Genomic DNA, 14386 nt, shown 5'->3' on the forward strand with positions numbered 1-14386 from the left:
GGTAACGAGGCTGTGCAAGAGCACTTCTCCCCAGCAGGACTGTCGGCTAAAACCTCAGCTCCTGTCAGATATAGCTGGAGTGACGAATGGTCTGTCTATCCGAGTCTTTTCTTCCTCCATCAGTACCTAGCAAGAGACACTTCAAATGGAATGGTAGAAGTCAGAGGATAATTACAGAACAGTTCATCTTTGTCAATCAGCCCCAATGCTGGTCCCCCCAAAACACTTGCACCCAAACAGAACCATCTACTTCTAAGTATCCCATTGATGTCAATAGGTGGCAGTCCTTTCATTCTAGAGCAGCCCCGAGTTGGCTGTTTTAACACTGTTACTATGACTATTCCTGCACCTGGCAGCTCGCTTTCTCTCCCCCATCAGGTGTTCCTGCAGCCCTCACAAAGGAAGGATGGTGGGATGCTCTTCTTTGCCATTTGCCCTGGTGACTGTGTTGCCTAATTATTTCAGGTTCCAGTCATCACACACCATAAATAGCTCTCCTAACTGTTATACAAGAGGACCCGAGCTCCTCTGGCGGTGGTGGTGAGGGAAGAAGATTGTTCTAAAAGTGTTTTGCTGGATCTAACCTGTTTAGGACTCTCAAGAGGGGCACAATGGTGATGCCCATTACTTTTTTTTTTAATACCCACCAAAATTTTGGACTGACCAAACAGAGTTCTGTTTTAGCTATCGTGGCATATAGAGATTGATGCAGTCTCAATTTTTTCCCTAATCCTTAAAAAAAAGCCATCTAAAGTGCTATCATTTTGTAGTGATGAATTCTACAATTACACATTTCTTGAAGTGCTACCTTGTTTATCTAGAACATACTGTCAATCCTTTACAAAGCAATCTAAGCTTTGTGGTGATGAATTTTTAAAGTTAAATATGCATTGAAGTACTGCATGTTTACCCTGAACATACAGCTTCCCAGTTTCATTGGATGACTGCAAGGTCTACTGTTTTGAGAGACAGTACTTTGTCTATTCACTTTGTCCAGATTATAATTTTATAAGCCTCTCTTCAGAAGGATGAAACATCATTGCAATAATTATTTAACAGGGAATAAGTCCGAGTGAAAACAGTAAACCAGCCTGGGATCACACCTTCTCTGCCATGTCCTTTATGAGATGGAACCAGATTTTACACACCATAGATTTGCACACCATATGACAAAATATAATGGTGCTTGACGTTTTGTTTTCAGTCTCTTCCTAATAATTTCAAGGAATGAATTGATGTTTTCAGTAAGCTTTCCACTATGATTCCAAAATCTAATTCCAGGGTCTCCTGACAGCCAAATTAGTCTCCGTCAGTGTCTATATGAAGTTTGGAATTTGTCTTTACATACATAGTTTTTCACGTACAAACACAAACTGCCATTCCACTGCCTAGAGAATATTTGGGGGCATCACAAGACCTGCTTTGGCTTTTACCATCCTGAATAAAACTGGCATAATTTATAGTGTTAGCTACTTTACCATATACTCCTGCCTCCAGATCACTTGTTGGGAAACAAGGCCAATCCCTTTAGAGGTGTTGAACCTCTTTTGGCCTAAGGGCCAAATTCTATTTTGGGGGCCGTATTCCAGGGGTCTGGGCTGGGGCCAAAGACCACAAATACCAGCATATTTTAGCTTAGACCTCTTACTGTGAGTATTTAAGCCTTAGGAGAGGCATTTCACCCATTCGGAATGGGGAAAACACTGCACAAAAGCTAGGAAATCACAAACAAAATGGTGGTTGGGGGAGGGGCCAGGTGGTGTGGCCACCTGAGGAACCCCAGATGGGCCAGATTTGGAGCTTGAGCCTGAGGTTCTGCATCCCTGCTTTAGATCTATACAGCTAACCAAGGCATATCTCCCTACAAAATGTTGTCATAATTCAATACCCATCTATTGGTCCCAACAAATCCATTAAGAGGGATTCTGTAATTGATAGACCTGAAACATTCATTTCAGAATTACTGCTTTAGAAGGCAATAATGGCAACAAAGCAGCATCTCAAGGTAGCAGTTTAATATCTGCTCTTGACATGATGTACCATATTCCCTTTTCATAATAAGCAACACATCTGGTAATGTGCCCCATTGAGGCATACAATGTGGGTGTGGCCTCTTGGAAAATCTCTCACTGTAGATGTACATGCACTTTTAAACTATATTCCTGTGATGTGGGGACTAACAGATGGACAGCAAAAGTACATTTCAAGAGCTCTTGCCCTAACAGTTGCAAAGAGATTCATATTACAAACTTGGAAATACGAACACTCGCCATTCAGTGGTCTGAAGACCTTACCACTCTTGCTGCATTTGAACATATGTCCTAGTCATCAATTTTGTATGCCTGCTTCTTGAGATATATGGACTGCTTATGTTAACGTGTATTTAAAACAGAAATGTCGAATCTTTTTTCTTCTGTTTTTTCATTATTGGCGTTGTGAAACACTATTGTGAATGGATACTTTTTTTTGCTATGTTTTGTTGTATAAGTTCCCCCACCCTCAGCCACATTTTTGTTTATAACTGTAATAAAAAATTAGAAAAATAATAAGCAACATAGGGACTTGCCATGGTATCTGGCACCACAGGACATCCAAGCACTATACCAGTTTGGGGAATGGGGTCAGAGAAAAGTACCACAGACAACTTCATTCAGCCTTTTAACAGCAGCTAGGCTGGAACCACTGCTGGAAATGCAAGAAGGAAGTCCGAGGCCTTCACACCTTGACAGATAGCTACAAACTGCAGGCGGCCTTGCCAGGAAGCTGTCAGAATGCAATAATTTGAAAACCAGTAAACATTTATTAAGAACAATTGGGAAGGTAAACTCCACAAGGAGAAAACACAGAAACTCATATACTTGGACTGAGGCGCAGACATGGAACCATTTAGCTTCTGCCTCTGCTCAGGGCCATTAGACAGTCAGTAAGGAGTAAGCCCATAGCATTGGAAGGCACAACAAGAGCTTTATGGACGTAGCAAGTCTAGTTCATTATGGATGTTTTTGGCATATTTTTCCATCTCGATAATTTCTTGGTTAACTTCCTTTTTCTAGGAAAAACCCAGAAGAGAACGCCATTAGTAAATAATAAAAAGACAATCCTCCAGCTGCAGGAAGAAATACAAAGGGAGGGTAGATAGGGACAGGCAGGGGCAATTCACTTTGAGAAGCAAAACAGGAAAGCCGTACTACAGCGGAGAAGAGCAGACTGGTCTCCAAATTGTAGCCAAATGAGCCAAGAAAACCACCTTCGAATCAAGGTTGTTCTATAGGCACAGGACCATGTATCACTTGGAATGGAGAAGGGTTTGGTGCTATAAGACCATTCTAAAATTGTAGGGTGGACAGGGGGATAAGAGCAGCCAGACTAAATTTGTGGCTCCATGCAAGCCATACTTACAATCAAATTGATCATTCTTTCTTTGCTAAGTTTCAAAAGCTCTTGTACTGTCAGTTGAGACACGTCTTTCTGGAGAGCAAGAAATGCACAGTTGGGGGAGTGTCGCCGGTGCTCTTCCCTAGAAATTAGGAGGACAAACTATATTAGCACAACAGTCCCCAAAGGAGAAAGCAGACCTCCCTGGGAATACATGCGGAGAGTTTATTTCATTTTTATACTGCCCAATAGCTGAGCGTATTGGCCTCAGGAGCATAGCCAAGTCATTTGTAGTGTTAGAGGGGCCTAGAGATCCATAATGCTTGTGTAAGTTCATTATTGGTGCAATTCCCATGCTAGTAAGCCTCTGAGCATGTGCAGATGAGTCAAGGGCCAATAACAGCCTTCTCAGCGCATTCCCTACTAATGAGGAGAGTCTTTATGTCTAATGTGCCTGGGAAGCAAAGTCTGTTTACAGGTGGCTGTGCTTGAGAACCAAACACTTCTAACCTATGCTGAGAATGAACACTACGGGCACATGCTGCTGAAACGCTGCTTATTGCTAACCTGTAGAGTATAAGAGCCATTGTATGCAGTGGCTCATGGTTCAGAGAAGCTGTCTGATACAACCATTGGGTACGCCTGTGTGCTGTAAGTTACTCAATAAAGTCTCCTTGTAAGCAAACCTTTGAGTCTGATTTATCACTATCTTAGCCTTTCTTACCGAAGAGTTCAACACTCACGGCCAGGGCAACTCACCGAGTTGCTAGTAAAAGACAAAAAATTAATCAGAGTTTCCCCACCTCACCTACTAGATGTATCAGCTGGATCAAGAGAGAGAGCAGTGCACACACACTTGAACCTCTTCCCCATCAGTCTATGTCCCAGTTTAAGCCATCATATCCATAAAATGTGATCACCACACCTAGGCAAGTCTTGCATGGCTTTTGGAAGAGGTTTGGGTCTTGGCAAGTTGCCAAGGAAAGGGTATTCCTTATTCCACCAAACACACCTTCCTGTATGCCCTTAACATCCTAGTGGGGCACACAAATGGTACATTTAAGAGGGCACTCTCAGTTTACCTCAGCAGGATACCAAAAGGAAATGTGTCTGTAGCCTTAGAACTGTCTGGATAGCTACAACTGCTGTTCTTCAGCTGTCGTGTGACGAGAGGTGTTCTGTGCCCGTATTTATTGCAAGTGGTTTGCTTTAAAGCAGACTCAATGGGAGCTTTTAACAGACATCAAAGACTGGCAGCCAGAAAAGTTTGGAAAGTGCTATGCTGTGGCTCCTTCTGGAGATCAGTTCCAACAGGTTTGTTTGCAACATTTGAAAGAGTGCAAACATTTCACTCAACATTTGAAAGAGCGGTATATAGGCACAACTTGCAAATGGACTTATATTTGGATATCTGGTCTGCTTTTACTGAAGTTTACATGTAACCTATACTTTTTCTCTTTTTTCCTCCCTAGGATATTGTAATATTTGAAACTGAGGATCTTAGAATATGTTGTTATATTTTTATTTGGGGGGGTTGTTATTATTTTTTGTTTGTTCGTCTGTTTTGTTAAAACTCACAATAAAAAACTGATTTTAAAAATCTGACAGGTTTGTTTCTCTTTCAGATCCAATTCTTCCCCAACTGAGCATGCACGCTACCTGACTGTAGGCAGATCAGGTATGCTATTTCAGTAACTGGTTTACTTCCAGTACAGCTTTCCCATGGCATTCCCCACTAGTCCACATGGCTGGCAGGAGTTGTTACAAAATCAGCTAGGGCTGTGCCAGCTACACAGTTGTCTTCCACTTTGAGGATGCCAAAAGGTAACTCAGAAAAAAGCCCTTATTAGCATTACCAGGTTGCACAGCAGCTAGGGGGATTCAGCCTAAGTTAATGCCATGCACTGTGGTCCAGGGGGGTGGTAGAGATTTAATCTGCACTTTTTGCAAATGCAGTTTACACCCCGCTGCGGAATCTGAACACCTGCTGCTGCAGACCAGGCCTCCGTATGTTCAAAAATCAAACACGATCTGCCTACAACAAGTGGTCTCACTCGCTCTGGAGTGGCTGCATTGAAACAACTTTTAGCAAAAGAAGAGGGAATGTGCGGACAACTCATGAACTGCTAACATGCTATACGAAATTTGTGCATCCACCTCTGTCATCCTTGTAAAACCAACAAGCCATTATGTTTTGCAGTGATGCTTTAGTACAGCAAGCATTTATTTGGTGGCATTGCAACTCTTAGTATCCAAATACCAAGATACATACATGGGGTCATCATCAGGCTCCCATCCCTCCAACTCCTTAAAGCATATGAAACACTGAGCCACGTCAGGTGCATTCTCACTAGGACAATGAATGAATCCTGCTTCTGCCATCTGAATTGGGGTGGGGAGAGAAAGAGGGAGAAGTTATTCAACAAGGGCATATATTCCACAATCACAATTCAAGGTTTATGAACTAGGAAGGTAGAAGAGATGGGTTGGCTATGTACTGTCCCTGCTCCAAACCTCCAGGTGTTGGAGGTGAAAGCATACCAAGAGTCTACATGCATAGGCTTCTTTCTAGGTATCCTTTTTCAGGATTCCCAACTGTATAGCATGTATAGTTGTATGTGCAGACTTCATAAACACATTCAAGTAATCTCATGGAGGCAGGGTGGATAAAAAACAATGATTTAAAAAAATGCTTCAGATGTTTGAATGTTCAAATGTTTAACTTTTTTTAACACTGTAAATCTCAAGTTTCTCCTGAATAATATTAATTATTAGATGTTAATAAATAATCTGGATATAAGCATATAGAGCCCTATTATTAAACTCTAAAATGAATCAAAGCTTCTACCAGATAAATTTTGAGTTAAAGGATGCTTTTCTATGTAAATAAGGGAGCAATCCTATGGCTGCTAGACAGCGGCTAGACAGCCATAGGATATGGTGTTTTCCGGGAACCAACCTTGGGGTCTCTGCACCGAGGTTGGTTCCTGGAGAACCAACCTCCCCCCACTTCCACGCTGCTTCGGAGGTAGTGTGGAACAGCCCTGTCCTCCGCACTTGCAAGAGGAGCGTGGAGAGGCTGGAAAGGGGCGTGTCTGGGGGCATTCCAGGGCAGGGAGAGCGTAGCTGCCTGTACGACATATCCAATGTGTCGTACAGCAGCCTCCTTCCTTGCTCCATGCTTCCACAGCTACACAGCTGCAATTGGCTGTCTAGCTGAAAAAGCAGGGCAGGAAGAGCATGGAGGGAATGATCCCCTCCGTGCTTCTCCTGCCCTGCTTTGGATAGGCGGTCATCTCTGAGTTTGGAGGCAGCCTCCTATCTTGTTAGGACTGCGCCCTAAAGAACCAGTCTGATCATTTCAGAAGCATGAAGGTTACAAGCTACCAAACATAGATACTTCATTAGCACCTGATGAAAATAAACTAATAACGCTTAGTGTAACTATCAGAACTTACTTCTACATGTCAGTCATGGGCATTTCATTTTTTGTTTGTTTACTTTGTTTTTTCTGAGGGTGGGGCTTAGAGATGTAAAATTTCCAGAAATTTTGAAACCATGGGGGAAAAAACTGGGTTTTTTTTCCTTTTTTGTTAGGAGAAAACAGAAATTTTGGGAAGCATTGAAAAATAAGCAATACTTATTTTTTTTAGCACTCTTTACAGTTCCAGAGTCACTTTGTTGCTTAGGACAGTCTTCTCCGACCTGGTGCGCTCCAGATATTTTGGACCTCAGCTCCTATCAGCCTCAGGCAGGGTGGCTAATGGTCAGGAATGCTGGGCATTGTAGTCCAAAATATCTGTAGGGCACCAGATTGAGGAAGGCCGCTTTAGAAATGTAAAGCAGCCTTTATGTTCCTAAAGTTATATTATGTATAACTTGGTTTGCTCATAAAATTGTCATATTTGAAAACTTTAAAAAGTGAACTCAGTAAGTAAATTTGTAATTATTGTTGGAATAAACTATACTTTAAAATTTTCATATACCAACACGACTTTATGAGCAAACCTAAGTTATACATAACATGTGTTAGGTTCTTAGTTTATGTCTGACCAGAGGGAACTTCACTAAGTTGCTCCTGAAACATCTGAATCATCCTAGAAGCCAGAAGAAGCAGAAATAACTGGAGGCAGAGGAAGACAAGTCCAGAAACACAGAACTCTGTAGAACAAAACCCAAACTGTCAAGAACGTACATTTTCTTCCATATTATGATATGGTGACTATTCACATATTGGGAAACTGAGCATGACTTGGAACATCCCAAAATGTTTATCAGTAATAGATTGGATCAATAATTTTAATAAGCAATGAAAGAAATAACTATGCTGGGAATCTTATAGAGAGGATTAAAAACATTTTCACCATGCCTTCATTATTTCCAGACATTTTACATCTCTAGTCTTTCTATAAACATCTTTTTATTTCATAGTTTTTAGAAATAATTTGTGGGGGAGTAATGGCTTGGTAGCAATATAGAAACACCTTCTCTTAGATTCTAAAAGAAAATATTCCATAATCCAAAACTGTTCAATTTTTCAGAATAAACAAACAGTCCTTGGGAAAAAAAAACCTTGTTTCTGAATTTTTCCGGGCCTCCACATCCTTAGTGGGGCTGGACCACATCAGAGTGAAGAAGAAGGGAGCAACACTGGAAAGAAGAGAAAAGTTGTCCAGTGCACAGGTTCCCATACTTATAATATAACCTATACATATCTACTCCGAACAAAGTCTTTGTTTTTAACTGATCTTTCGTTAAGGTAAGTGTGTATAGGATTGCAGCCTAAACTTTACCAACAAATAAATAATAATAAACTTCAAAGTGTCATGGGTGCTGGTTGTAAGAAAGACTTCATATAAAAATATTTTAAATACATTCTTTCTATACGTTAAAAAAGGAAACCATGCAAAATGTGTACAGTGTAACAGAGACAAATAAGGCCTGGATGTAAGAATGAAACAGTATAAACAATATTCTACTTGCAGATTAATATGGTTTAGGGAGTCAAAGTTACACCATTATTTAGGAAATAAGTCTAAATGGGAAACTACTGGCTACTGCCTGCTCCAGATTACAAATACACACATGCTCTAACCTTGAGAATGCGAAGTCACAATCTATTAACACAAGCCTATCAATGTCAACGATATTTAGTTTTTATTTAATGTGGGTTTTTTTAAATGCACTTCACACACATTATCTCAGTAACCTTTACAACAGCCCTGTGAGGTAAACCGGTATTATCACAACCTGTACTGAATCCTGGAAAACTAAAGACCAGGAAGAAGGGTTCTAGTCTAGCCTTGATGCTGGCATTCTAGTTTTCTAGATGCAGGGCATATTTTTGAATAAAGAAGCATTCACTCATGCGAGTCCTCACCTGCAATCTGGAGTGGCACATGCTGTCCTTTACCACCCCTTAACGGTTAGGCCTACATATGATATTAAGGACAAAATCTTATACACATTCACTAGTGAAAACATTTGCGTGCAGGGGTACCCAACCTCTTAGGGATAGTGGACAGACACATTGAGAAGTTTGAGAGGGTGCTGCAGACACTCACAAAATGGCTGCCATGATGGGTGTGGCCAGTCACAAAACACCCATTTCCCAGAAAGCAAACTGGCACTGGCGAGGCTAAAAGAAAAATAACTTGCCCAAGAACCTAAGCACAAGGTGGGGGGCTCCAAGCTCCAAAACTGCTCTTTTGAACCTCCAGTTGTCTGCTCCCACACCCATTTCACAGAAGGCAAATTGACCAGGCTCAAAGACAAGTAATCTGGCCAAGAAACCAAGCACAAGTCAGTAGGTGCGTTATGTGATTTAGGATTTGGAGCTCATATTTGCTCCAGCAAAGCATAACAAAGCATTTCACAAAGGCAGACTGGTATGCTCAGAGACACATGCACAGAGCACAGCCAACCACCCCCTCCCTGCCAACCCCTCTAGCTCCCCAGGATGCTTCCTACCACACAAAGCTTACCTTGTTTTCCTTTTGGAGGGGGCTGGGCATGCTTCAAAACAAACCACTGGACTACAGTTGCCCACCATTTTATTTTCTAGGAATGCCTCTGTGGCCCATCTGGGAAATAAAGATGGTACTGGAGGCTGGCACTTTACTTTGCAGCACTCCAGCCTCCCAGGTGAAACTTTAAAAAATTAAAAACCAGAAACTTAACGGGCATCTGCAGGCACTACAGGGAACCACGTTGGTGACCCTAGCCCTACTATACCCCAGTGAACTTATTTTGGAGAATACATGCATGGAGTGGAGCCTCCTCATTCTTAACATAGATTAAAATTATATTCCTGGCCCAGGTACTCGGCCGGGCAAGGGAGAGAATCGCGATCTACAGAAACGCATGGCAGCACAAACGGTTATGCTCAGTTTGGAGAGCGAACGAGGAAAAGTAGACGGAGCAGGGAGACTCTTCGCCCATCCACTTTTGAAAACCTCTGACACAGGACGAGTTGTGCGGCGCAAAGGCTTGCAAACCGTGGTCCCTTCCGCTTTTCAAAAACATCACCTTCGCTACTGTGGGAGGGAAACGCGCTCTACGAGCCACAGGTTAGCTCCCAACCGCTTACGGCTGCGATCCTATTCATACTTACTTGGGAGGAGACCCACTGAAGACAACGGGGCCCACTTCTAAGTAAGCATGCCTAAGATCGTGCTGCTCGCAGTGGGAAGGCTCACCCTTCTTGGGCGGTGAGTGGGAGAAATAAGTCCCTCACCCGGTCGGGAGTGCAGGAGCAACCAGAGACGAAGGGCCACTGAGAGAAGGTGGCGACGCGGCACTCCTTCAGGTACAGCTGCAGCGCCGGCGGCACCAGCGCCTCCGCACCCGCACAAACCATGTCCGCTCTGCAGCTTTCAAACCACCGCGGGAATACAACGGCTCTGCAGGGGATGATGGGAAGTTCGCTCCTAATGAGCGCCGAGTAGCGGCGCTGATGGGGCGCAGACTTTGGGGCAGAAGTCCCAGGCTCCACCTCCGTGGAACGAACGAGCGCCGGGCATGTTGGGAGTCGTAGTCCTTTATCATTGTAGTCTGGTAGAGCATAATCGGTTTTGTTCCGTAAAAGTTCTGTGTTTTTTTTAAAGAAGCTTTTCTCATAATAGCTCTCGTTTAAAATGCCCCTGAAATCAATTAATTTATTTTTTTAACTACAACAGACTAGCGCCTCTGGATTTTGAAAGGAAAACAAAACAAGAATTCCACATAACTTTTGCTTCCTGCTCCGATTAGAAACCCCACTCCTCATCTGCGAGGTAAATGGTAGAAGTACATAGAATCAATATTAAAAAAAAAAAACCAAGGATAACAGCGCTAGTCCAGGAGAGAAAAAAACACACATCCAAAATCCGCAGTTGGACGATACCTTTATTAGCACAACCAAAATGCTACAAAATATGGTGCAAGCTTTTGAGTTCTCCAGAAATCTCCATCAGGCAAGGAGGTAAAAAACCGAACGGAGGAAGAAAAGTTTTACAATTAGGACATATGTTGTACCCATGAATCTGCAGTTAAGACCAAGTCACAAAATGGAGATTACAGACTGAATGAATTAGTCACTGGTAGGTGTTGGAGGTATCAGATTACACCTGGCATTCTGGGGCAAAAAATAATGGCTGATCCCTGTTTCCGAAAACAACAGTCCGGCTGTAATTCAGATCGGTCTTTTGCTCTGGGTTCCTTGGTAGGTAGAGAGCAGAAATAAAGACAAACCTTTTTATTTATTATTATATTATATTTTGCCTTTTTTCCTCTTGCGAGGAGCCCAAGGTGGCTTATATGGCCCTCTTCCTCTCGACTGTATCCTCACAACAACCTTGTGGGGTAGGTTAGGCTGACAGTCAGTGACTGGCCCAAAGTCACCCAGTGAGCTTCACGGCCAAGCGGGGATTAGAACCTGGATTTCGAGAGACCCAGTCCAATGCTAACCACTACATCACGCATCACCGTCTTTAGTTTGCATTAACAAATCCAGATATAAATTTTAGGTGGGGTGGTGCACTAGTTCTGTAGAACTCAAAAGCTTGAACTATCTTTTGTGGCATTTTGGTTTGTCCTAATTGCCCAATAGTTGTTTTTGGATTTTTTTCCTCATGACTCAACGCAGCTAGTTTAGTTTTTAACATGCTTTGGAAAATACTGGATTTAGCCGAGCCATTCAGGGTGGAATCTGAGGAAGATGATTTTCCCTGAAGAGGGAATTTGCATTCTGTGGGTTCCATTTTATTCAACCACTAGTGCTGGAGAAGACTCTTACGAGTCCCCTGGACTGCAAGGAGGTCAAATCAGTCCATCCTAAAGGAAATCAACCCTGACTGCTCATTGGAAGGACAGATGCTGAAGCTCAAATATTTTGGCCACCTAATGCGAAAACTCCCTGGAAAAGACCCTGATGCTGGGAAAGACTGAAGGCAAAAGGAGAAGGGGACAGCAGAGGATGAGATGGCTAGATAGCATCACCGATGCAATGAATATGAACCTGAGCACGCTCCGGGAGAGAGCACAGGACAGGAAGGCCTGGCGTGCTATGGCCCATGGGGTCACGAAGAGTCGGACACGAACAACAACAACAGGTAATACTAAACAATTTGCTTTCAATTTACTCTTTTAGTGTCCATCACCTAAAACGAATCCCTGGCTTTTCTAATATAAAGTATCATGTTTTGCTTTACTCTCTTACTTTTACTGAGTGGATGACCTTACTCCTTCTCTGGCTGTTAGAACAGGAGGGGGGGTGTTAAAAGTAAAAGCATAATAGGGTTGTTGGTGCGTGTAAGAAGACCACACAGAGAAGTTTAAAGCCACTTAGGGTGCAATCCTATCTAGACAGGCAGCCACCTCCGAACCCGGAGGCGACCGCCTATCCAAAGCAAGGCAGGAGAAGCATGGAGGGATCGTTCCCTCCACGCCTCTCCTGTCCTTTTTCTGCTAGACAGCCGATACCGGCTGTCTAGCCGCAGGGGGGCCGAGAGGGAGAAGAAGCTGCTGTGCGACACATAGGACGTGTCGTGCACGTAATTCCGCTGTCCCTGCCCCAGAACGCCCCCAGCCACGCCCCTTTTCAGCCGTTCCGCGCCCCTCTTCCGAGCATGGAGGACAGGGCTTCTCCGCGCTACCTCCGAGGCAGTGCGGAAGGTCGTTTTTCCGGGAACCAGCCTCGGTGCACGGGCTCCGAGTTCGATTCCCAGAAAACAGCATATCCTATGGCCGTCTAGCCGCTGTCTAGCGGCCATAGATTTGCTCCCTTAGTGTACAAGTTTAATTTGTTTTTCTTTTTTATAAATAGGAGTTACAAAGATGAGGCTATCTAGCCAGCTGAATAAAAAGCAACATTTACCTTTCTATTTTGATATTACATTATTTGCCAGAGACGGAAGGAAGGAACAGCAAAAAGACACAGGTGGACTTGGCCAGAACACTAAAGGGATTGAAGGGGGTCTTTAAGAGACACATGGTACATCCTGATCCTTTGCACATGCACTCAAAATTAAGCCCCATTGTATTCAATGGGGCTTGCTCTCTGGTAAATTGCAGTTTAAAGCTGCAGTATCCTAATCACTCTTAATAGGGAGTCATATTGAACTCTGTGGGATTTTTTTCTGAATAAACATGCTCACACTGTAAGGCTGCAGTGCTATGCACACTCACTTGGAAGGCAGCTCTAGTGAACTGAATGGGAGTTACTTCCTAATCAACATGGATAGGATCAGGTTGCGAAGTGCATGTACCTTGTCAAAAACTGAAGCCAAGGTTTCATGAGAGAGTCCAAGGGCCCACTAAGACAACCTTCTCCAATCTGGTGTCCTCGAGATATGGTGGACTACAACTCCCAGCTGTTAGCAAGAGTGGCTGAATAACTAAGTCCATGAAGTGAAGGCTTGGCAAAACAAATTTTACTTGGTTGTATTGCAGAATTTTACCCTTCTGCCAGAGAACAGACACCAACTTTTGTTTGAGCAAATGTTTGCACCACACCTTGGTGTTCTAGTAGTAATCAAGAGTTGCCAACATGGTCCCTTGGGACTGAACCCAGAACACTAGGCAACTTGGGTATTTATACAAAAAAGTAAACGAGGCGCATGAGGTAAGCTTTGGTCATTATTTGGTGCAGCGCTGAGTCAAGGGGCTACAAACTTCCTTCAGATGAAGTTTTCCAGTTTCCAGAGCCCTGCTAGGCATTGTGACTCATGTGCAGTAAGTTAATCAGCCACCATCCTCTACCACTAGGTCAATCACTACATCCTTATGCCTTCATGACTCTTGGCACTTCAGCAACACATTCCCATGCTAACAGTGCAAGTGGTATTTTTCCACTTCAGTCCCTCCTTTTGGCCAGGGCCTACTCCATTGGGGAGGCCCCTGGCCAACCTTTAGAGTTTATTAGCATGAGCCTCATGACTTCCTCTTTCCTTTCCCATTCACTTTCCATTTCTTTCATCACCAATAGCTTAATTTTGGTGGCGGGCATAGTTTGCAAGGACTTGCTGGTCCTTGAGATACAACATTTACAGGCACAGATCAACAGTTGTACAACAACATATATGATTATGAGAATGACAATACCCATGATAAGATATTTCAGTGGGATTTTACCCATCCTGAAACATCCAGTAGCCATCCCACCAATCCCAATCTCTAATATTAAACCCATTTGCGTCTGAGGCTATGGCATGCAGCCTTTGAACAGCCTGTTTGATTTTGTGTACATCCTGCTCTATTTATCCACTTTTATTCACTTAGGTACAGCAAGAGGTGTTTACTAATGCACAAACTCCCCTTTGTTGTACAGTAAGCAAATCCAAAGCCATCCGGTTTTGGATCACTACTTTTACAAGTGAATCTACTTCCTTTTGTAAATTCAGCAAGCTATTAATGGTTGCATTTTCAATTTTCTCCATGGATGCTCAGAGGCTTTTAAATGCCTTTTCTAATTCAGTTATACCTATGCCAGGGATCATTGCCCTGATCATTTTTCTCCACCAGGTGTCATCCT

At 43.1% G+C, this 14386-nt stretch overlaps 1 protein-coding gene across 1 annotated transcript; it reads right to left on the bottom strand.

Annotated features, from left to right (window-relative positions):
- Window positions 1-1993: 1993 nt before the first annotated feature.
- On the bottom strand, window positions 1994-10243 carry BIRC5 (baculoviral IAP repeat containing 5). The gene is made up of 4 exons (XM_084837774.1): window positions 10112-10243; window positions 5648-5757; window positions 3400-3517; window positions 1994-3049 (listed from the first exon to the last, which is right to left on the bottom strand). The coding sequence occupies exons 1-4, from the start codon at window positions 10232-10234 to the stop codon at window positions 2966-2968; spliced, it is 435 nt and encodes a 144-aa protein (XP_084693900.1). The 5' UTR covers window positions 10235-10243; the 3' UTR covers window positions 1994-2965.
- Window positions 10244-14386: the final 4143 nt, after the last annotated feature.

This window comes from Heloderma suspectum, chromosome 2, assembly GCF_057233095.1.
Source record: "Heloderma suspectum isolate Gila_16-S chromosome 2, 16-S_ref, whole genome shotgun sequence".
Taxonomy (NCBI): Eukaryota; Metazoa; Chordata; class Lepidosauria; order Squamata; family Helodermatidae; genus Heloderma; species Heloderma suspectum.

Coding starts and splice junctions, on each gene's coding strand:
- BIRC5 (XM_084837774.1), bottom strand. CDS start 10,234: ATGGTTTGTGCGGGTGCGGAGGCGCTGGTGCCGCCGGCGCTGCAGCTG. Junction 5,758..10,111: donor GCTCCTGCACTCCCGACCGG/GTGAGGGACTTA, acceptor ACCCCAATTCAG/ATGGCAGAAGCAGGATTCAT. Junction 3,518..5,647: donor GAGCCTGATGATGACCCCAT/GTATGTATCTTG, acceptor CCTAATTTCTAG/GGAAGAGCACCGGCGACACT.